Here is a 25,247-nt window from a genome sequence, read left to right as displayed (position 1 = left end):
ATTCTTGTAACACAACTCTTGGTGTTAATCACTGTAGTGTAGACACAAAATACACAATCACGGGATTACATATACAATCTATACGGTCTTCAGGCTAAGAAAAATTATTCACAAAGTGTCAATGTTATTCACAAATTTTATTGATATCAACAAGTAGTATTGGCTAAAAAGGCAATCTGTACAACACCTTAGAACCACAAGGGCAAGGAAGTCATTTTCGTAAAATAATTAAAAGTACTATTATTAATTAAAGTGGTGTGTAATACTGGCACCAAACATCACATTATATACATATTATCATGTACCGTCACCACTAAGTTAGGTTTGCAACATACACAAGCTGGAGTTCTAACGAACAGTAGCACCCTTCGAAGGTTTTGTAAGTCAATCATTATACAATCTACGGACTTACTAATATCTTGAATATAGTACACGACTTCCAATCTGTTAGTTCCCCAATTTTCCATGTTAAAATTACTCCAATAGTACCGTAAGAGGAACAAGATGTAGCCTAGTGTAATATAGGTCTGGAATATCTGATTTTTGGATCCATGTTTTACCTTTTCAAAAGACACTTTAATCATTTAAAACTACAATTTTGAGTGCTGTATTTCATGAGTGAAATTCATAATTCATACAAATCACTAAAGGTAAAACCATCACCGTTTATATAGGCTTACAATATTTTTTAATTTATTTAACTCACAAAATAGTCTTCTGCCTAAATACTTGTGGTGAATGTATTTGAATCTTTATTAGTGGTCAGCTCATAAAAGGGAGCATTAACTTATGTCGTTAGATGTACTGCAATTCTTGTGATGTTCAGAAACATGCGATATTACACACAAAGGCGTGACGTCTTGCCCGGGAAGACGTGACGTAGTACAGCAGTAGTGCTGACGTTTTACAGGTAGGCGTTCTGGTCCGCTTCCTCGTCTTCATCAGTTACCTGTTGGAAGGTAAAGCGTCTTTGAGAACTCGTCAACATTGACGAACGTTACATTTTAACCACTTTCATAAAATGCATCCAATGCAATTTCAGGGCAGCAAAACTGGTAATATTATGACTAAGGCAATCTGTATAATATATTGGCACATACTGGCCCACATCAGCACATTTGAATCAGTATTTCATACTTTATACGCATTTAAAACTGCAGAAACAAACCCCGAGATTATTTTCTGGGTGGTATCCTAAAAATCAATCCAGGTCCTTCCAGTAACTGTTTTTCGTCTGACGTCACACGTGCGGAAGAATCACACGTCCGACAGCTAACACTTGGTTCAGATAATTGATAAAGGACGAGAAAACTCCGATGACTCAATTTCTTTATGAACAAAAGAACAGCTTAAAGTTCCCGAAGAACAGATGAAAGTTTTGATAATGATAAGAAGAGCTGCTGACCTGTCGACAGCACTTGCAGACCCTGCCGCAGGGCGCGAGTGCCCGGGTGCAGACGTAGTCGTACGGCTTCAGGGAGTGGAAGTAGGCCGGCAGGAAGTTCCAGGTACGCAGCTTACTCGGCAGGAAACTGGGGAGAACAAAGGAAAATGTATGGGAATATGACAGAGGAGTCCATTGTACCTTCTCTTCAATCTATTGACATCAGTGCACGTGTCAATAGCCTGATTACATCACTTTTACTGGTCAGGCATCTAGACGCTTGGTGGATAACTAGGGAACATCTTAGTCCTGCCGAGTTTTGCACGTGTGCTAACAGAGAGCAATATATTATTTTCATGCGGAGAAATGTCTGTAACATTGATGTTGGTTGCTGTGTTACAGTGATAGAAAATCCTTAGCTCCTGTTAATAGTTCTTTGAATGGAAATGTTTCTCTCGAATTTGAGGTGTATGGCTAGAAGCTCTCAATGAGAATGCCTAATCAACCCCTAACATCGAGAGATTGACTTAATGTGTAACACAGACTGGAGTATAAAAAACTTAAACAGCCTTCCCGCATCAATTGACGCATAGGGCGGCGCTTATCTCCGTTTTCAATAGCCATGGGTCACACAGCGGTGCAATCACTACAGCAGGGGGCTAGTCCGTCTACTCGGCCAGGGATCGAACTCACAGCCTACCGAATGCACCAGTCCTATATAGACTGCAGTATCACTAGATCGACAAAAAGGCGCCACCTACCGAGGGAACTGCACCTGCATGACGTTGATGACGGCTATGGCGGCGAGGAAGACGAGGATGGGCACGCCGACCCCCACCAGCACCTGCCAGCCGGCGAACGACAGCCCGAACACCACCGCGGGGAAGATGAAGAACATCAGGAACAGGTACACCAGCGCGAACCACCGGTACTTGGCCGTCTTGTTGCCGAGCCACTTGGCCAGGACGATAGGGGGATGGGGTAACCACTTCACCATACTACACAAAGGAGATAAACATTAGATTCGTTAATTTCCACAATGTTTGGTGTATAGGGCTGCGCCCCTTGGACCACATGGTTGTACAAGAAGTACAGGAAAGGGTCTGGTACACTGTAAGTAAATATTATAAGCGATTGAATGAACGACTTAGGCAACTGTATAAGAAGTCTTTTGTCCCTCTACTTTTCTCTATTTATGCTCGGGCACAATTCTGAATAGTCCAAATTCATCTATGGGTAAATCTGTGTCCAGGGATACGTGAAGACTATCCAGAATCGTGTTTGATTCTAACCCTTACCCATTCTGGCATAAAACTAGATAGGCACGGTTCCGGCTACAATAGGCTAAAACAAACAAACAGACAAACAAACACACTCACTTTGGCGCGCAGGCCTGCACCAGGTTGGGGATGGGGTACCAGAGGATGATGCCGCTGATGTTGAAGAAGAAGTGACAGAGCGCCAGCTGGAGGGAGTTGGACAGGGCCTTCTCCGTAGTGGAGGTCAGGGAGGCCAGGATGGCGGTCGCCGTGGTGCCTGTGGCAATAGAAAAATCATATTCTGACTACATTCCTACCTATCAGCTGAAAGGGTTATATCGATGTATGGTAAGGATTGAACTTATGCACGCACCGAAACAGTCCAGGTACATGTGCATAGTAGATTTTCAAATGGCATCCACCATCTTAGATGCACATGTAATGAATAATGTATCATGAGCTCTTTCTAACGGAAAAGGGCTATTCTGTTATAGTCATTTCTTGTTTCATTCTTTCTCACCTGATACCTTTTTATCTATTTTTCTTTCATATGGTCATGTAGTACGAAACCCAACCATACAACGTTAACGTGATACTTGCCAAAGCAGTGTGCCCCCGCCCCCCAGCCCTTCGCAGTGCTCTCTCTCCGTGCTTTGGAAGAGGTGTCACGCATGCATGCATAGCCCAATCGTAGCGATCTACATCCGGGCTTTAGAAGAGGTGTCGCACAGTGTCGCTGTGGGCCTTCGTACTTACCGATATTGGCGCCCAGAGTGAGCGGGTAGCAGCGCTCGATGTGCAGGACCCCGACGGCGACCAGCGGCGTGAGGGCGGAGGTGAAGATGGAGCTGCTCTGCACGATGAACGTCATGCCGGCCCCGGCCGCGATGGCCAGGTACCCCGTCAGGAAGGACGCCTTCCCCGGGAACTCTGCGTTGATGACCTGGGGAAAAGAAACAAGTTGTTAGGGACTCATTCACTGAATTAAAAGTGAATTGCCTACAGATCATATGGTGACAAGGCAGTTTCTATGAAAAAAGACATTAAAATCATCTGTGTAACAAAGAAACGAAACTTACAACAAAATTGTAACATAAATAACTGGGGATTGTGAGGCGAGAAAGTTTACAAATACATGGATTACACGAATTAAAAAAAAATAAACCAAAGCCGAAATAGAACAAATCGTTAACTGTTACTCAAATCCATTGCCAGTCCATGTCAGGTAAAATTTAACTGAATCAGATGCAAATGCATAGTTTTCATGCCTTTCGATTTGAAACTATATTCACCTTCTTCTCCGTGAATGGATTCATCAGGTTGGTAAGTCACTGAATAAAGAGACTCTTTTGACACAATAAAGTGGTCTAGACCTATTCACCTTCTTGGTCCAGTACGCCACACGTCCCCTCAGCATGGAGTGCAGCAGCTTGACGATGAGCACCAGACAGACACAGAGGATGATGAGAGACAGGATGAGCAGGACAATCCCGAGCTGGGCCTCAGTCAGACCCGTGTTGGAGAAGAGATAGTCTCCCTTCTTCAGCAGACCCTTCGTTTCGTTCGATCCTTTGGCGATGTTTTCGATCACTTTCTTGTCGATCTACAACGATGGAATAAATACTGTAAATGTATTATCATATGTATTTCCTTTATATTGGATTCATTTTTGCTAAAAATTATCCTCTCAATATGTGTAAGTTGCAGCGTTAAATACGTCTTAGCTAACTTGAGTGCGCTACCACTTTTTCTGAAGTTAAACAATGAAAAACAACTCAACATTACGTTTTCGGTAGTGAATAAATATGTGATAGTAGCTCTTGTATTTGTGAATAATCGGCGTGAAGTAAAGATCGTTTGGGTCCTCTATCAGCTTCTTATGGAACTGTAGGGGCGTTTGTTTTAAAATTAGATCGTGGAACTCTAGTTGCACAATTGGGTTAATTATGGAGAACAGACGAGTGTAAAAAAATATCCAGTAAGCCTGTTTTAGGACATTCATGTTTTCTTTGCGCCAATGGGTAGGCATTTTGTATAGCTTTACCTGCGATTCTTTGTTTTGTATGTAATGTTGATGTTTCTGTCACATATGACTGTACGAATCAGTGAAACTCAGCTTGTTGTACATGTACCTCATGCTGCGAGTCTGATCTTCTTCATAAAACTGTAACTTTAAAACCGTGACACAAGATGTGTTTCCTGACCTTGATGACAAGACTGGTGAAGGGCTTAGTGATGACCTTGAGGATCTCTACGTCGGCGTCTTCGTTCGTCTCGAGTTTGTAGGACCTGAGGATGGCGCCGGTCAGGTGGTACAGGTAACCCGACATCACCTGGAACAAAGAAGATATGAATATTACATGAGTACCTAGAAAGGTAACCTTTACAAAGGAAACGCATGATATTTACCTTCACATGGTCTAGCTCAACAAACTACTGCTTTGATCATTTTACTCAAACACATTCACATACATGATACATTGTACATGGTGCCACCAGTGAATCCAAATGTGCCTACGACTTGCTACATTATGTAACCCGACACCACAGGGTGTCTACTACAGTACCGGCTACCATGTTGACAGACTGCTAAATGTAAAAATAAACTAGAAAAGTCACTGCCATCTAACGTTAATAATTTCTAGTGGGGGAGAGAGTTGTGTGGTCATCACATTTGCAGACCTCAGTATTACATGTGCCCTTGGGAAAGGCACTTAACACGACTTTCCTCACTTCGCTCAGATGAGTACTGTTTTGTCCCCTGTGTTAGTGGCGGCATTAATATAAGATGTTAAGTTATAAACAAAGTTGAGTGTTTTGTGATCACATGTTACGTAAAAAAAGCTGCGTCCAAACGTCTCACCTCGAGCGGCAGTAGCACGATGACGCTGAGCCAGTTGAACATGTCGTGCACGGTGGCTCCGGCGAACGCGCGGCGGAACTCGTCCCTGTCCCCGGCGTGCGCCAGCGACACGATGGTGTTGGTGACGGACGTGCCGATGTTCGCTCCCATCACGATGGGGATCGCCGGCCTCACCTCTAGAACTGGAGAACAAACAGATTAGTTTATTGTACATTCACGCCCTATCGGGCTAAGTACAGTTGAACAGATGAAAAGGTATATACATGTTTGTAGTACAAACAGGACTACTGATACTAATCTAACAACAGTAGCTCTAAAATTACTTTGACACAGAACAACATTTAGCTCTAAAACTAATACAAAGAATTGGCTTCTTCTCATTTCATTGTGATGTTAGACATAAAGTTTGAGTTTGAGTTTATCGAGATATCCTTTAGCCCCTACATGGGGCTAATCTACTAGGACTCATTAAACATTAGACATACATAATGCAGATACAGACTAACATAAGTACAGATTTATACACACGTAGAGGCTTTAAGAATTAAGAAGTAAGGTCGAAGATAAATTATTATACAGATTATGACTAAAATAATTATGTCAAGAAATTATCGTGTTGTATGCAGGCTAGGCGCCTGACCAATGGAAGGGCTGCTAGAAGCGTGTTGTATACGTAGTCAGACTAAGAAACAAAGAGACAACTTACTTCCTGCCCCCACCATGGTGACGACTATGGACGTGCTGGTACTGGAGCTCTGCACCAGCACAGTGGCCAGCACACCGATCATCAGGCCCGCTACAGGGTTGGTCAGGAGCTCGTTGTTACTCAGGGTCTCACCGGCTGCACGTCCGCCTGTCAAGATTCCGGATGGCAACATTTGATAGTTAGTTGCAGTTAAAATCTTAATCATAAGCCAATGTAGAGTAAATAGACACGCTTAAAGGCATCCAATTCAATTTCGGGGCGTCCAAACTAGTACCGGATATTCAAATTCAATTTTCTGGTCATGCTTTTGATGTACTGAAGTAAGTTAAATCAACGTTAACTCTATTACAAAGCAAACTGGTATCTGTGAGGCAAAAGTGTGCGGTGTCACTGACCGAAAACAGTTGTTTGTTTTGTATCGTAGGCTGTTTCTAGCTCAGGCACGGTCCCGGACAGTCCACGCATACCCAGAACGCGTGCTTAATTGGAGCAAATCTACGTTCTTGGATATCCAGAACCATGCCTGGTATCATCCTAACCCATTGAGACATAAAGCTAGATATGGACGGTTGTGGATACAATAAGGCCCACACAGACAATAGTTAACCTCCTATCATAAAAATTTATCAGTGTTGGTAGTTACATGTTTAAAGTTAAAACTTTACATCCAACACGATTAAGTTCTCTCACCTAGAGCTTTCGACCAGTCACTCTGGTCTTTCTCAGTAGACTGCCCCAGTGAGGCTTGTCCCGTGGCTTCTTTGAAGTGTGACGTTAACACTGGGTCAAAGGTATCTGGTAGATGATATCGTGTTGGATATAAAGTTTTAACTTTAAACTTTAAACAAGTAGTACTTAATGTCCCAGTCTTACCCAGCAGTCTAAAGGCGGAACTGAGGAAGTCCAGGGAACAGATGAACAGATAGATGAGTCCGAGCAGGAGTAGCGGCTTCACGACCCAGCCTAAAGCCCGCAGGACCTTCCCTTTACCGCTCAGGTCTGCAAACACATGCAGATATCATCAATATACACAGTCATTCCAACCAGTTGGTAACAGAGCATGTTTCTAGCATTATAAGCAAGTTTTTCACTTACTTGTCATGATTATGTAAGATTGTATCTACATCAGAACTTCTGATGGATCATTGCAGATTTGCAATATATCAAAATAAAGGTGTTAATATTTAAAAATCAGTTGCTTTTACATTATATTAAATGTATTTAGAAAATGCGTGTCGCATGGCTTTGTATAACAACATGTCAACTCATTTTAAACATCTGTGAACAAAACCTTTTTTCGTTCGTTCGCTATTGAATCATTCATTTTGACCACATGTCACGGATCTTGCTCCTGTAGCTCTTTTTTTCTTTCCATCCATTCATCCATCCATCCATCCATCCATCCATCCATCCATCCATCCATCCATCCATCCATCCATCCATCCATCCATCCTTCCATTAACACATCCATCCTTCCATTAACACATCCATCCTTCCATTAACACATCCATCCTTCCGTCCGTCCGTCCTTCGTTCCTCCTTTCCTTAATTCTCGAAAAACTATCTAAGAACACCCACCTCTCCATTTGGTTCCCTCGTCCTTGAGCCTGGCCACGTGCCATGGATCGTACTCCTCCTGCTGCGCGCCCTTGACGGGCTGAGTCTCGATGTTCCTGACCAGGTCAGCCTGAGACTCGGACGGCTTGATGGCCATGGGGTCCGGCATAGGCACGGCCACGGCCGGCACGGGGTCGTTACGGTACATGGTGCTGGGTTAGAGTCGGGGTGGAACCTGGAGGAACAACAACAACAACAAACGTTAGGAAATAAAGACTAATCTTTAACTGCCGACACTACAATGAATTAAGACTTACCCCATTTTTTTCCGCTGGCTCCTCCGACCTTGCTCATGTCTACTCTTGGAACGTGACATGTACCAACACAGATGAACTTTCATGTTAAAAAACGTTGGGATTTTTACGGTATAAAACACCACCACAGCTACTGTAGAGTCGCTGGCACACTTTCAGAACCTTCCCCCGAACACCAACCAAGGTTGGCTGACGTTCGGGAGCAGTCTGATCAGGTTTGGACCACGCGTGCCTTTCGATATGAATCGCGAATTTGCCGAATTTAAGTTTTTCCACCCTGAAGTGGATTTAGCTGTACTCAAGATACGAGTAAAGCCGTAAGGACGTTATGTTGAGTACAATGCCCCTGGTGAACAAATCTATTTCGAAAATAATGAGACAATAATGAGAACAATTATGGATCAAAGGTGGCACGAAGCGTCATTAATATTGTACTAAGTGATTTTGAAATTACTCTCAGGTGACTGAATATGTGAGAAAGCTTAAATATACCGATTAAAAGGATCGTACGTCATAGGAGAAATGAAGTAACAAATATAATTAGAGAGTATATGTATCGAATTTGAGTTAACTTTGAGCCACATTTTACTGCCAACCACGCTCGGCCTACGCCTGAACATTAGCCATCCACCAGCCAACTATGGCCGAACCTCCTGTCCACACCTAAATGTTTTGAATATTTTGAAACATTCGGCTGGCACAGCCAAATACAATGTAGGTTAAACATAAAAAAAAATATCTCGACCTAGATATCAACTTTACAGAAGAAGATGTACTCCCTATCGACCGAAGTAACTGACCACAGCACATGACTTAAAGAGACTAAATTATAGCGTCAGTTCTATTGGACAATGAAGCACTAATTATGCCACATGGTACATTTGTAGACAACGTACACAGCATTTTCTTACAGTAGGCAAGCTTCAAGAGGACAAGGATTTCAATCCTTGAATGACCGTCCTTTCCAAAGGCCTGGTCACTGACCACTAAAGCCCCTGTCACACAGACCCTTCCCCCGACCACAGACCAACCAAGGTGACCACGTCTACCATTCCATAGTCATGAAATAAAATTTGTGAATCAAATTTGACTGCAAAACATCCTGCCCTTCGACCACCGTTGATCTACTCCCAACCACCAGCCAACCATTCCCCAACCAGTGTCCGACATCCCGCATTTTTCAAACATTTTGAAACATTTGGCTAGCTCAGCCAAACAGTAGCCGACCCCGCCGAACACCAGGCGACCACCGCCCACCTTGCCCCTGACCTACTCCCAACCATGGTTCGGAAGGAGTTGGGCAGTGTTCGGGAGACCATATTCAGCTACATGTGACACCAGAGACTTAAAACACGCTTATTACTTATAATAACGAGATATAGGCTTTTTACAGACCTTTTCCGGTTGTCTTCGTCGAGACGGTCTCTTGTTTGTACTTCACCGGTGCCAGCCGGCGCTTAAGTACCGAAAAGTTGCCCAACACCTCCACTCTCGTCGATCAAGTATGCTAATGCACGACCCACATGTAGCCCGAAGGCACTCCGTGACCTAAGATCACCCACTCCAACTTGATGGACAGATAATATTGTTTGGAAGCTTTAAACCGTACGCTTGGTAATACTTTACGTTCACATTCACTAATGTTTCTACGGATTAGATCACATAATTTTCCACTCTTGTGGTGACAGCTAAACAAATTGTCAGTACAGTTGCTTTATGTGTGAAAGGCCCAACTTGATGGACAGATAATATTGTTTGGAAGCTTCAAACCGTACGCTAAACAGATGAAAACATTCACTTCGTAATACTATACGTTTTGTAATTGTTGAATGCAACACACTCACTAAATGCCTACGGATTAGATCACATAATTTTCTACTCTTGTGGTGACATATACCTCTTGTAAACGGCTAAACAAATTGTAAGTACGGTTGCTTTTTGTGTGGAAAGCCCAACCAACACGAGAATATATGCTGTCTTCCGTGTGTATTTCTCTAGTAGTAAGTAGTGTTCTCAGGCTTTTTTTCAGCTCTTTTCCTCTTTAACTTTTATACAGACTGATCCCATGACACAGCGAAAAGAAACAACAATAGGCGACTGTGCGATTATCACGCATCTCAAGAAATTTGACCACAAAGTTCAACATGTCAAATATATCATGTCAGGTAGTGCAATCATGTCCTGAAGCACAATAGTAAGACAGGAATGTACTAAGACTGCTGAGCTCAATTTTCTCATGAAGAAATTAAATTCAAAGGGATTCAAGAAGAACTCAATTCCAAAAAGAAATGACTTAATGAATAAGAAGGCTTAGTACTTAGTTATTGAATGAGTTAGTTGCGACGCAATTTTCTTTGACTGACAGACAGACAGACAGACAGATAATTGTACGTAACAGCCAGCGTCGAGGCTAGACAGAGCTGCGGGCAAAACGTCTCGTTTTCTAGTGATGTCTGTTCCTTGTGGAACTTGCATATGTATAAGTATCCTATAACATAGGGTTGATTCAACAGCATTAAGAAAATGACCATAAAATTGCCTTTGAAATTCAGTTTTGCCGCCCTGAAGTGGCTTTAGCTACATTTAAGAGACGAGTAAAGCCAAGGACGTTATGTTGAGTACGATGACCCTGGTGAACAAATCTATTTGGAGAATAATGAGGACGATTATGGGTCAAAGGTGGCACGAAGCATCATCAATATTGATGTGTATTGAGGACGTGTACACCACCAGAGTGACTTGCACACACAATGAATCATTATTATCTGAGTGCACGTGGTTTTGAAATTACTCTCAGATGACTGAATATGTGAGAACGTTTGAATATACTGAAAAAGGAATATCAAAAGAACAATGCAGTAGCAGGTATGGGAGAGTTTTACATCATTATGTGGTGACAGTTAAACGACTAAATCGTTTATTTCCTGATTTCTTGTGACCTGGAATTCCATATGGACGTGGATGTAACAAACGCGTCTCAAACTAAATGGGAAGTTTTTTAAATTCGTTCTATTTACAGAAGTTCTTAGATCGTGATACCACCAGATATATCTACATCAGTTAACATGTAAAGTTTATGCGAATCTGAGAGAGATAGAGCATCAACATGACAAATTTCACAGATATGCCGTCTGATTATTGGTAACTATGACAGGCCTCGAGGCGCTGGGGTTCTTCTGGATGTGATCCAAGCGATAAAATCAAAGACTGCTTACATGTACATGCATCTACTAATTCCCTCAGTTTAAGCCCCTGTCACACATTCACAACCTTCCCCCGACCACCAACCAACACAGGTTGGCTGACGGTCGGGAGCAGTCTGATAGGATTTAAGCTACGACTACCTTTCTATACGAACCAAATTTGAGTTAAATTTGAGTCAAATTTGAATGAACCCGAATGTTTTAAGCATTCGGCTTGTGCAGCCGAACAGTAGCAGGCCTGGCCAAACGAACACAAGCCGACCACAGCCGACTTTGCTCCGGACCTACTCCTAACCATGGTTTGGGGGAGTTCGCTAGTGTTCGAGAGGCCTAATTCGGCTATGTGTGACATACACACGTACAACTACAGTGCTTGGCAATCAGGTAACACCACTCTTTTACTACTGCGACATCTGTCTTTGTATGCCTACACGTAGCCCAAAATAGCATGAATGTACAATACAGCCTTCACAATATATAATGTATCAGTTGGATTAACAGAAGAATTTCTAACACCCGTTAATTTGTGGGTCAGTGTAATACCGAAGTGACAGCTCAGAGACGGACATTTTGCACACCAGAATATCTCACCGCTGACAGACAGAATAGATAAGTACAGATCAGAGGTGACACGCCCAGGAGCGTTGTCAACATTATCTCCAAGTAGATGTTTGAGTGGAAGATCTTCACATGTCATGACGTTTGACACCACTTCTCCCTGAAGCCCTGTCACATATAGCTGAATGTAGCCTCCGGATTCCCCCCCCCCCCATCTACCATGGGTAGGAGTAGGTTGGGAGCAAAACATCTGCTTGGAGAAATTGTTCTTCATTCTTCTTCAAAATTCTGCCTCTTATGCTGAGGTCACATTTCCAAACCGGGTCCCGGCCGGGCAGTCTTATGGAACAAAAAGAATGATATGAAAGACAAAAAGTCACGAAAAAGTTTTAAAAATTAATAATGGGAACTTTTTGCGTATACTATTGATATGAATCATGGCTTTTTCGTTAATCGAAACAGCCCGGCCGGGCCCCGGTTTGGAAACGTGACCTCAGCATTACAGGTTTTTAATTTAGTATTTGTGGTGCTATAAAGTCTAAGTCTTCCAGACAAGCGATGCCTTCAAAAAACACAGACCTTTAAAAACTATCTGGCTGGGGCCAGATAGTGTCTCACAAAGACTTGGACAAGGTATTTGTAGCTGCGAGGGCTTAGGTGCCTACTGCGCATGTCCGTGTACAGTGGGAGTGCTAATATCCCGTCATGCCCCAGGGGTAGATAGACAATCACACGACTCATCACGTACACAGTTGTATGCGATACTTAAACTTTGTTTTCTGAGATATTTTCGGAGATCACTAACACTTGCGTCAAGGTATTTGTGGCTGCGAGGGTTTGGGTGCTTACTGCGCATGCCTGTATACTGTTGGTAGGAGGTGGTATATGCCTACTATCCCGGCATGCCCCGGGGTATATATATCATTGGTTTATTTCAAACACAAACACAAATCACAATACAGCTCCATCACTAGGCAGCCACAAGGCTGAATTGTGTGAATAAAAGCTTTAGACAGTGAAATAAAATCCTGATCATCATTCCGTGTTATAAAAACAGTCATTAAATCATATTAAAATCATACATTTACACAGACTATTCATGATTTAAAATGTGAACAAGGTACGGTAATGTACTTCTGTTGTACCGCTCTGTGCGCGCTGGCAATTGGTCGAGTTTTGCATGTTGTCTAGTCATCCTCCCACTGACACTACCCCTGGTTTGTGGCAGCCAGTGCCGGTAGAGGGTAGAAGCTTGTATATTGTTCGCAAACCGTCTGCACAGGGCTATTCTGCGATCTTCTAAAGTCTGTAGCTGTAGCGTCTCCAGTGCTGACTTGTAGTTCGTGAACTCCTTAGCAAGGATGATTCTGGTGGCTCTTCTTTGTATGTTTTCAATCTTCCTTCTCTGTGCTTTGGTCAAACCAGGGTGCCAGAGAGGCGCGGCATATTCCAACACAGGACGGACGAAACAAGTATATGTAGTAAGAAGATCTTCAACGGGCGGGTTGAATTGGCGCAAACGACAGAGCAAGTAGATAGTTAACCACGCTAATCATCACGTACACAGTTCCAGGGGTTACACAATCGAGAAAACATCGCTAAACTTTGTTGTCTGGGATTGCGTTCAGGTATCTGTGGCTGCGAGGGTTTAGGTGCTAACTGCGCATGCCCGTGCACTGTTGGTAGGAGGCGGTATCCCGACATGCCCCGGGATAGATAGTTACGCCAGATTTTCAGCACGTACACAGGTATAGGAGATTGACCCTATATAAAACATTGCTAAATTTTGTCTTCTGGGATTGCCTTCAGGTATTTGTAGCTGCGAGGGTTTGGTGCTAACTGCGCATGACCGTGCACTGTTGGTAGGAGGCGGTATCCCGACATGCCCCGGGATAGATAGTTACCCAGGATACTCCGCACGTACACAGGTATAGGAGATTGACCCCCGAGAAAACATTCTTAAACATTGTCTTTTGGTATTTCTCAACAGGATTTATACAGAGGCTAGGTTTCAACAAACCCTTTTCTTCAACAAAGCTTTTAGATATACCAAGATTTAGCCAAACAGGGAGAATATTCTGCCAGGAGAGTTTGACCATCATAGAGTTCCTAAATTTGCCTGTATATTTACCTGCGGGAATTGTTATCCCTTTTTATTCCTCAGCTCACTCCAGGAGTCCCCTGGTCAAATATTGATCATATTTGTGCCGAATCTTACTATGTATAAACCCTTTTTAATGGGTAAAAGTATCCCTTAGGATAGCCTGGATGTCAGGCTGTTCAGGGTTAGTACATCCTTTTTAGGCAAGAGCCGAGAAGCTAGCCTGTATACTGGCCCTAGCAACAGTCTTGCACCCAGGCTATCCTTAGCAGGGTAGAGGCGAGGCTCAAGGAGCTAGTATCATAAGTATGTTTACTGCAGTGTGGCAAATTTGATTGACACAGGTCCAAAATACGATGAGTGTTTTGCCCAAGGAGGTATTCAAGTCGGGAAAATTACATATACTCGTTTCATTTCATGTCGATCAATTCAAAGGGTCATCACCCTCAATAGACCCGGGGCTAGTCATTCAGCTTAGTGCCCCTCGGAGTTACCATGGTAACAAACACGCCATCCCCGGATAAATTTGATCAACACCTGATTGCCCAAACTAGGATAATTGACTTGCCCAAGGCGCAATCTCCTCTGGTAAATTGTATATCAGCATAATTTTGGAGCAATTCAGAAAGTAATTTCCAGATACCCCGGCCACAAACACGCGCGACGGGCGGCACTGAAGGTGGTGAAAGAACGTGAGGTTATTCGCGGTTAATCATGCTATACTTAGAGTAACATCCGTGCTACGCCGCATGATTTGTTGTTGTTGTTGTTGTAGGGTTTTCAACGATATGACAGAATTACAGGTAACTCGATGTCACCAAGTACAGTAGGGGCATTATCCTTGGATAGCTTTAAACAGTGTTTAGAGTTAGATGTTCAAGGGTTTGGTGTAACAAGTCGTTCGGTGTAATGTAGCCAGCTGCCGCCACGCCGCGTGCCTACGAAGCTGGTGTGTTACGCCGAAAGGCGGTAACATCGGCTATACAGATACAGATACAGGCTGTCCCAAGAATGCCTGACTAAGCTGTCTCAAACCTGTCTCAAGTCGACTGTGACTCAGATCACCTGAGTCTGCAGTTTTATTTATACAGATACAGATCTTAAGCTGGGCAAGATGCCATGTAAGATTAAGAGTCACAGTGCTCATGCAGAGATGGGCGGTGGATAGGAGAGTGGCACATCGAGAAACCGCTGACAAATGGAAAGAAACGGTTCAGAAATAGTTTTAAAACGTGTCAAAATGTTTAATTAAAACATTCAGTAGTGGTTGGTGTTCCGGAGTATTGTCAGTAGTGTCTGTGGGTCGAAATGTGACTCAAATTTAACTCAAATCCGATTCAATTCGTATAGAAAGGTAGGCATGGCCCTTGCGAGTGGTCAACCAAAAAACGCTAGGGTCAGCGAGCTTTTTTTATTAAATCAGTCAATATACAGAGTTATACGTAAATCTGGTGTACTGTCACGTGCGGTGGGTCATTTATATACTCCATGAAAATTTGCTTTTGTAAATTCTTAAAAAAAACATTTCAGAGGGTCTGACATTCATATATTAGATCAAAAATGTTATGCCCCTCCTGTCACTCACTCACTCACTCACTCACTCACTCACTCACTCACTCAATCAATCAATCAATCACTCACTCACTCACTCACTCAATCACTCACTCACACACTCACACAATCACTCACTCACTCACACATTCACTCACTCACTCACTCACTCACTCACTCACACATTCACACATTCACTCATTCTGACATTCACTCACTCACTAACTCACACACTCACTCACTCACTCACTCACTCACTCACACACACTCACTCATTCACTCACTCACTCACACTCATTCACTCACTCACACACTCACACTCACTCACTCACTCACATATTCACTCACTCACTCACTCACACACACACTCACTCTCTCACTCACACATTCACTCACTCACTCACACATTCACTCACTCACTCACACATTCACTCACTCACTCACACATTCACTCACTCATTCACCCACTCACTCACTCACTCACTCACTCACTCATTCATTCACTCACTTAGTCCTCTTGCACTAGTGCGCAGAGCCTACCAGGTCAACCAGTCCTACCCCCCCCCCCCCCAAAAAAAGAAAAAAAACGTCAGCGGATTTTGCTAGAGTCGGTCAGAAAACCGGAAACACGACATTTTTCCTGGGCCTGTGGTGACGTCTGATTGATTAACACGCCGCTTTGAAGGGGCGTTACCTTAATGATCACTTCTTAATGCTGTTTCATTCAGACGTCACCTTGGGTGCGGCGCTGCTACGTGTATCGTCTTCATAATGGAAAAGTTTATAGCAAATCCCTGCCCGAAGGCAGGCATGTAACAAAGATAAATGCACATTGGGACATGGTGCAAAAGAACAATCAAATTTTACATAATTGCACCAGGTAATTGTCTAAAACTATAGCTATGTATAGAGCTATGCCTGAAGGGTTTGACTTCTCTTTTGTAGACAGAGGAACGTGTCGGGAAGATGATTTTGATTCATATCACTCTAAATCAATGGGTTGACATGGAACTTAGGATTTATAAATGGAACACTACACTTGTCTACCACATTCCTGTGCATTCCAATATTTGCATCTCAATTTTTTTTCTGGGCGGTTTCTTTGATGACACCTGTGAAGCACCGTGTTTTCAACAGAAGATGTTAGCCCATTCTACCGCTAAACGGTTCATTAACTGCTGAAATCTTGCTATATGTAGGGCAGTTCGTTATGAAGAGTTCTAGGGAACTGTTAGGATACTATTACTCATCTTGTGTGCCCTAAACCCCGACAGGCGCCCACGTCACTAGTGTCTAGGGACAACAATCATGCATTGTGTGTCTACCTTATATTCTGTTTGACGTTATATTTTGTTTGGCCTTTATGTCCGGTTTTTATATCCAAGTAAAAACAAACCAAACACTCGCAAACTATACACGTTATCCTATTATAATGAGTATCCTGAAAATCATACATGTAACTCTTACTCAGACCATGCACTGTATAGTTGAATGAAATACAGGGACTGTACGATACGTACTCTCTCACTCTTAGAGCACAGTACTTAACTCAGTCTAACTCTTGTGGGCCAGGAAATTCCAGTCTACAGTGTGCCGTCAACTACTCAAGTCAAACTCTACTGTTGCTTAAGCCAATATCCCAACACTAGACGTACTTCTTACCTTAATATTTCCTTTCCCAGTGGTTTTTCCTCCGGGTTTTTGTCGACGACTGGTCGCCAGCTGCAGGTATGTGAGTTTTGGCGGTCTTTCCTCTCGCTCTGGTCTCTGAGGACTGTTCCATATGCAAATCAGCTAGGCCGGAACAACAGGCTCTTCACGTGCCTACCATGCACCAGGTAACACACTATCCACACACAACACACCTGCGAGACTTCTACAAACCAACTGGCTCTTAAGTACAAGCAAACTTAAAGAAAGGGGGCAGCTTTAGTTAGAATATGTCAGGGCAGAGGGAGGGAATGGTTTGTACGAGTGGGCAACAGTGAGAGTCCGCGCTTTGAATGACCATCACGCCGGCACCACGACCCACCCACGTGCACAGGTATGAACACAACACCGGTCGTACCTGTAACATGAGCCGCCCACGAGGACTTAGATATCCGCTGACTCAATGTCCTGGCTGGCTTTATCCAGAACCATTCAGGCACGGTTCTAGATCGTCCACGCGTATCCAGAACCGTACCTGGGGCAAATCTACGTTCTGGGATACGCAGACTATGTCCAGAACCATTCAGGCACGGTTCTAGATCGTCCACGCGTATCCAGAACCGTACCGGGGGCAAATCTACGTTCTTAAATACTCAGACTATGTCCAGAACCATTCAGGCACGGTTCTAGATCGTCCACGCGTATCCAGAACCGTACCTGGGGCAAATCTACGTTCTTAAATACTCAGACTATGTCCAGAACCATTCAGGCACGGTTCTAGATAGTCCACGCGTATCCAGAACCGTACCTTGGGCAAATCTACGTTCTGGGATACGCAGAGACTATATAGAACAGTGTCTGAACCTTATACCCTTATCCCATTCAGGCATAGAACTAGATAGGTACGGTTCTGGATACAATAGGCCTATTAAGGCTCGGTTTCATTCATCGGACGGTTTTCAGCGATGGCTGATCGACGAGAGTCTACGTGTCAACCTGTCCCGTCACAAGACAGCTGACGTTTGTGCGACAAAACCACGACTTTCCCAAGACCGCCCTCCTTAATTTGCCGTCACGGTAAACCTTTAGTTAGTAGTCATACGACACCTGAGACTGGCCGCCTCTAAGTTCTTCTATAGAAGTGTGGTGTTGAGCAAATATTTAGATAGTCTTCAAGCAGATGTTGGGGCGGGAAACCGAGCTGTTTTCTGACTTTCTTTCTTTCCTTTCTTTATTGAGATTACAACAAGACAAGTCTGGCTTTCGTACTACATCTACAGTACACAAGTTCAACTCCTTCTCGCTTCTTAAGACGGTTGTAAGTGTAAGAACTGACGGAGCTTTACATATAATTAATAGTTTATCGAATTGCACGAAGACTGTAAGTTTTTCTTTGCTATATATTAAATATCTAAAACCAGGGAAATTATACGTTCTGAGGATATCGATCATGCAACATGTACCCGTGTTATATTTTGTTTAGCCCTGACATTCTATCTTATGACCTGAAAGAAAATCGACACGAAAATGGATTGTACCGTAATACTACTACTGCTTGTCTTGCTATTATATGACTTCGTGAACAGTGCACAACTAATGATTGGTTCACTTCCGGCTTTTTTGATGTCAAGAGGACTATGTGTGATACATGTGCTCATTAATGCCTCCAACCCTGTGGAAGTTAATAGGTTACAAGGGGATCTGAAGTAGCGGGGTCTTCAAAGGAGCTATTGAAATTTTAACGAACACATTTATACACCGTGCGACAAGGTCGTGTTACGTGATTATTGTTTGGCTACTTATTATTCTTGTCCATGTGTGCTGAATGCAGTACTCGTAGTTAACGTTTCACACGTAGTCCAGCCATAGAAGCAATACAACTAAAGCTATTCTGCACTACATCTATTGTCTACAAACGGACGAACACACAAGGCTACATGTGTCATTTACGTGTTTCTTCGCTTCCCTCTTTTTAAAACAGGTAGATACGAACTCACAGTTTTTGAGTTTTTGTTGTACAGTATTGTCAGAAGATGTCATTATGTATGCAAATAACCAGACTTTTAACTGTTTACATCGTGTGTCTAAATTCAGGGCACCGATATAAGAATTACTTTAGTTAATATATGTCCCTATAACATTACTCATAAGTACACAATGAAGAAATATAAGCATTGAAGATATCATTTACACAGGTGTTTGGTAATCCATGTTAAGCAGACACCAGCAAATCCATGATATTATTCACCACGTTCTCAGCTGACATTTTAGCACAAAGCAACCCGTAACGTGGCGGTAGTTAGGTGGGGAGGGGGGCACGTCGGTGGGCGGGTACCGGGTGAGAGATATACTGACCAATGAGGTGGCACCAGTCACTACCTGTGCACGAGGTGGGCCGGCAGGATGCACGTGGTGACTTCAAAGGCTCGCCGACGTCAGTCATTCAAACACGCGCGGGAAACCTGCCAAACGACTTTCGCTTGACTGCACTCATGTGACTCAGGTGCCACCCGCCTTAACTCTGGATCAGAAGGTTAAGGGTTCTAAACCCGGCTGTTTTTATGCACGCAACTGTTACGACAGACCCAGCTGGACATGGGCAGACCTTAAGCATTTCGACTTATCGGGGGCTTGTTAATGTTATTTTTCAGACAAAAAATAACTACACGGGACGTAAAATATGCACAATGTTTGCAATGGTTAGTGCCCTGGACCTAGAGAGCTGGGAAGTTTGCACAAATACACTGTAAAAGTGTAATGGCCTGGTGTATGGTCTGTCGTGGTTTCTAGTTTCTGAAACATTTTTGTGGAGACCTTGGCACTTGGAAAGTCCCGAGAAAGGAGCTAACCAACATGTCCATTATGCAGGAGACGTGTAAATGACTCTGGTGAACAATTTCTTTTCTCTTCAATCCTGATTGACTCACTGAGGAGAAACCAAGATAAAATCCTCCTGTAGTCGTGAAGCCTGTAGGGGCTTGATAAGACCAGTGGGAGACAACACGATTCCAGTGTCTCCCGCATTCAACATCCGTCTTCAAACCCTAAAACTTCATTGGAAACCCCTGATGACAACAGCTGAAAGAAAAACGACGTTAACCTTCCCTGCTGGCAGAAACATTGATGATCCCAGTTAACACGTAGGGATAATAGAATCTATTATGTTGACTAGAGAACGCCTGCACAGGTACTATCTTGTCCCGACAGGTGTCCACGGCACCTTAGGGGTGCCACAGGCGTAACGACGTCACTAGAGGGTCGAGGACGCGAGGACTAAGGCCGTGTTTATGTGAAGTCACCCAAACCACGATTCGGGTAACTCACATTCCTCACATCTGGTCCACGTGCCATACATTCCTTGCAAACCGTGTCCGATCACGATTCTACGAAACTGCATTCATTGTTGTTGATGAAAACACGCAAGGTAGCGTGTTATCAATGTCAGGGGTCAACGACCTGCTTGCTGGTGCCCCCCTCCCAGCGTACCTCGGCCGAATGCCGACGTGGTCCCGCCAGAGGCAGTGAAGCTCGTCCTAGAACGGACACATTATTTGACCATTACTTCTCTTTAAATTGCTGCCACGTAAAATTTGGTATTGCATATAAATAAAGAAATATCATCCCGTAATCCATGACCAGGCAAAGTCACATTGAAATCACATTGCGTTCAGACGCAAATCGCGATGCGGGGAAACCGATTCGAAACCACCTCTAGAAGTGGCTTGGGATCGAGGCGCTTTCAATGTGATTTGGAGCGTTCAGATGGAGCCATTTGAAACCGGCTTCGGGGTAAACCACATGTAAAGCGCCTTGGGTGACTTCACATAAACACGGCCTTAGGCCCAATAAACGTGACTAGATAACACTGCGCGAAATCATATCTTTACGGAACCTAAAACTATGCCTAAAGGTAGGCAAAAGGTGAAGAAAAGGACTCTTACGCATGATTTAAGTTGTTATTAAAAATTTTCAATGGACATTAAGAAGATAATGATTCAGTCGTAAGTTTTCAAGTAGTTATTGAAGATTTTTAATGACATTCATAAGATAATGATTCAGTCGTTCAACACCAAAACTCAAGAACTTCCCAGCTTACCATTTCTAATGCAACGGCGCGGACACATTTGTAGTTGTAGTTCTCTTACTATTGCAAAATGATGGAGTTCCTAAGCTTAAGATGCGGCCTGTAGGACTGTAACCTCGTAGGATGATAGAACGACGTCATGACCTAATTGTGGGTACCTCGAGTGACTCTTGAGCCTTTTCATGAAAAATACAAATCTGACATTAGTACTTCAGATTTACTCTTTTAAGATATTTCAATATTTGTAATAATAGTATGGTGTATTCAAGATTTTAAACAATTGTTAAATTTTATCCCTATGTGTGTAAACAGCTGTACAGCCCATTTGTAATCGCAATAATGTTGTATTTTGTAACCAGACCCAACAATTCAGCCGAATGCATCTCGGCTGCCAGTGGGTCCTGGGATTTATTTGTTTATCAACAATAAACCAGTCTATATTTGCACAAGACAGGCAATCTATCAGTGAAGACCCCTCTTGTGTAGTCATTTGCCAGTAATAATGTTTTTGCGATTTTCTGAAACGTCAGAAGAGACTATAATACGTCTCTTGCGTGACGCAAGCTTACCACAGGGTGGCTGGACTCCGTGCTGTGCTAATCATACACCATTTTATACAATCTTTGCGAATATCTTGACCCAATTTTTTGTTTTGATGTTTTTTAAATTATTATTTCCAACATGTAATCACAAGACGTGGTGACGGCATACTCAAAGTTTTTTCAACTTACATTAATGCCGCCACCAACACAGGGCACAATACAATACTCATTTTCACCTGAAGGAAGTGAGGAAAGTCATGTAAAATGCCTTTCCCAAGGGCACAAGATCGGTGACATGTCAGGACTCGAACTCGGGACCTCTAGGTCCCGATTCGAGCACTCTGCCGCTACACCACACGACCCCATGTTTCGCTGTTGATATAACGTTCACAAAACTAAGTTTTGTCAAATAATAGAATGCTCTTTGAAGAAACCTACTTGTGTAACAAAACACTACGTAGCATTTAATTCTCACCTAACAATTCGTCATGTGTAACGACGCGGTCAAATTCGTAAGTTGTCATACGATTTTGCACGTTACAATCACGACTATCCCGAGCCATCAGTGTGCAACCGTGAGACGTATGTGACCTACTTTTGCGGATAACCTCGAGTGACTCTCGAGTCTTGTCACGACATCCAGGAGAAAAACACAAATCTGAAATTGAAATTACTTACACAAGACAGGCAAGTCTATATATGGAGAACCGAGAAGTCATTTCACCTCTTGTTATGATGTTATTTTGCCAGCAATGATATTTTTGGGAATGTGAACTGACAGAAGAGATTAAAATGCTCTTCTGGCGTTAATTAGGCACGACGTTATATAACCCTCACGAGTACGTTAGCCTATACTTAGTAAGTTGACCTACTTTTGTTTTTGATGTTAATAGAAAAACGTTCTTGAGACCAAACTAACGTTGGTGGGGTCGTGTGGCGTAGCGGCAGAGTGCGCGACTCGGAACCTAAAGGTCCCGGGTTCGAGTCCTGACATACCACCGATCTTGTGCCCTTGAGAAAGGCACTTTACACGACTTTCCTCACATCGCTCAGGTGAAAATGAGTATTGTCCTGTCATGTATTTGTCCCCTGTGTTGGTGGCGGCATTAATATAAGTTGATAAAACTTGAGTGTGTCGTCACCACGTCTGGTGATAACATGTTGGAATAAAGATAAAAAAACTAATGTTTGTAACGAAACGTAACCTAGCATTTCTCAGGTACACAATGTGATCAGTCGTAATGTGTGACTTTGTTGTAGATCGTCGTGCGATTTTGCAGGATATGCACGACTGTCCCACGATCAAGAACTCCATTAGTTTGCAATCCTACAATGATAGCACCATATGATATGTGACCTATCTGTGGGTAACATAGAGTAGCTCTCTAGTTTTGTCACGAAGGCCAGTACAAGATACACATCTGAAATCGCTAGACAGCAATTTGTGCCTACTTGGAGATCTAAGAACTCATTTTACTTGTTGTCATGAAGTTATTTTGCCAATGAGTACGTTTTAGATTGTCCCAAATGTCAGAGGACATTAGAATCCTCCTCTGACGCAGAAAGACCACAGGACGGCGAGACATCGTGCTGTGTTTATTTACCAGCTTCACGAGAGGAACGGCCTAGTTCTGCGTTACTTGTTTTTTTTTTTATTCCAACATGTAATCACCAGACGTGGTGACGACACACTCAAGTTTTTTCAACTTATATTAATGCCGCCACCAACACAGGGGACACAAATACATGACAGGACAATACTCATTTACACCTGAGCTGAGTGAGGAAAGTCGCGTAAAGTGCCTTTCCCAAGGCCTAGGGCACAAGATCGGTAGCATGTCAGGACTCGAACCCGGGACTCTAAGTTCCGAGTCGCACACTCTGCCACTACGCCACACGACCCCACGAACGTTACTTGTTTCATAACGTTCTGTACGTTAAATCGAACGTTCTTAACTCGATTGTGTTAGTGGATGATCATTGACGCGTCACGGATTCCAGTTCCCTTTTATAGATTTCATGCCCGTGAGGCTTGCGGCTTGTGTAAGCTGATCTAATTTCGGGGAATTTCACAGAAAACACTTTTTAATGCCACCTAATGCGCAGGTAGGCGGCGATCTATTTCGTAAGGCGCTGGGGTCCATTGCCCCGGAGGCGTTCCTCAAGTGTTTAATATGCAACAACCCCAAATGAAATGTTAGCCGCGCAAAACTACATCACAGAAACACAACGCTTTTAGTTGTATGTGTCCTGCTATGCTTTCCTTCTCTTCTGGGATGGGAGGTTTGACTCATGCTATCCATAGTTTTTCAAATGTCTTGTAAACGCCTTTTTTTAATTGTAAAATATAAGTTGTATAACTTGAGTTCGCAGTCACTTAGTCCATGTCCTTTTATTTGTATTCATCACTGTGCTTCTGAATAATAAAAAAATGTCCGTTGTGAGATTTTGTAAAATTTTCAGGCAGACTGTGACACACCATGTAACCACTGAACGACAGGGATCTAAGACAATAAAACACATCCGTACCAAGACCGTTGAATGGGTTCGATTCCTTACATTCTTGGCTAGACACGGTGTCCTTATATAAAATGTTTTCCCATATTGTGCCAAGACATGTGAGTTAACAACACGCTGACCCGGTTTCAGAAAGGCTTGGAGGGATTTTTTTCGTACTATATCGCTACTACCACACTCACACGTACGCCATCGTACAAAAACCCGCCTTACCCTTACTTAGGCCACACCGCCTTAATTTTATGGATGACATTCTCTGAAGACCCCCAAACTAGTGCGCGCGGGCGAATAAAATAAAAATCCGGCCAAAAATAAAAATGCTACTAAACCACAGGTATACAAAGGCAAAGCTGGTATTGTGAATTTGCGTCAGAACTGAGGCAGAACATAGCGACATGCTGGCTTTTTGCGGATTATGAATCGACACTGTACGTATGTACTGAGGTCTTGAGTCGTGGAGCTTCGGTAGCCTGGGTGCCATCCTCCAGCGTTACTACCGTCGCTATATAACAAGCTACCATGGACTATCCAGGCCAGAGACGTGATTTTTTTTTTGAGAACAGACGAAAATCAATGCGCGCGCGGATGTCATCCATAAAATTAAGTCGGTGTGGCCTTAGCTGGACCGTGGAACAGTGACCATAAATGCCAGTAGTGTTGTTTGCCGGTTGTTGGAATTTAACCCCAATTCAACTCAGTTCCATGCCAGGATTTTTATTTTTATTTATTTATTGTTTTGTTTTTTGGGGGGGGGGTCTTTTCACTGTCTGATGGACTATTGAGCGCCGGGGTGGGGTTAATTTTGAAAATTGAACCTTTTGAAATGGCATTTCCTGCGTTCTTGAGAGAATTTCAAAGGAAAAAAAAAATCAGAGATAATTTTTTATTCAATGACAAAGTGAGCAGTGATACAAACCACTCCATCCTTGAAAGAAAAAATTCCGGACCTTTAGATAAA

The 25,247-nt window shown here is 43.1% G+C and overlaps 1 protein-coding gene across 1 annotated transcript; it reads right to left on the bottom strand.

Moving 5' to 3' along the window:
- Positions 1 to 718: 718 nt before the first annotated feature.
- On the bottom strand, positions 719 to 17,514 carry LOC109474672 (sodium-dependent phosphate transport protein 2B-like). Its single transcript, XM_019775020.1, has 12 exons — positions 17,159 to 17,514; positions 7,791 to 8,004; positions 7,086 to 7,211; positions 6,213 to 6,359; positions 5,507 to 5,688; positions 4,848 to 4,976; positions 4,025 to 4,246; positions 3,400 to 3,586; positions 2,764 to 2,920; positions 2,146 to 2,382; positions 1,406 to 1,532; positions 719 to 949 (listed from the first exon to the last, which is right to left on the bottom strand). Exons 2-12 carry the CDS (start codon positions 7,975 to 7,977, stop codon positions 905 to 907), a joined length of 1,746 nt encoding a protein of 581 aa, XP_019630579.1. The 5' UTR covers positions 7,978 to 8,004; positions 17,159 to 17,514; the 3' UTR covers positions 719 to 904.
- Positions 17,515 to 25,247: the final 7,733 nt, after the last annotated feature.

Source organism: Branchiostoma belcheri, unplaced genomic scaffold (genome assembly GCF_001625305.1).
Source record: "Branchiostoma belcheri isolate BF01 breed outbred unplaced genomic scaffold, Haploidv18h27 scaffold31, whole genome shotgun sequence".
In the NCBI taxonomy this organism is placed as follows: Eukaryota; Metazoa; Chordata; class Leptocardii; order Amphioxiformes; family Branchiostomatidae; genus Branchiostoma; species Branchiostoma belcheri.
Note: the sequence above shows the minus strand (reverse complement) of the source record. Positions and strands in the feature narration are given on the sequence as shown.

What these genes read in the sequence shown, in the direction of transcription:
- LOC109474672 (XM_019775020.1), bottom strand. Translation starts at nt 7,977, where the DNA reads ATGTACCGTAACGACCCCGTGCCGGCCGTGGCCGTGCCTATGCCGGAC. An exon ending in CGAGGGAACCAAATGGAGAG is followed by an intron (nt 7,212 to 7,790) that starts GTGGGTGTTCTT and finishes ATGTGTTTGCAG; the next exon opens with ACCTGAGCGGTAAAGGGAAG. An exon ending in TCGTGCTACTGCCGCTCGAG is followed by an intron (nt 4,977 to 5,506) that starts GTGAGACGTTTG and finishes TCTTTGTTCCAG; the next exon opens with GTGATGTCGGGTTACCTGTA.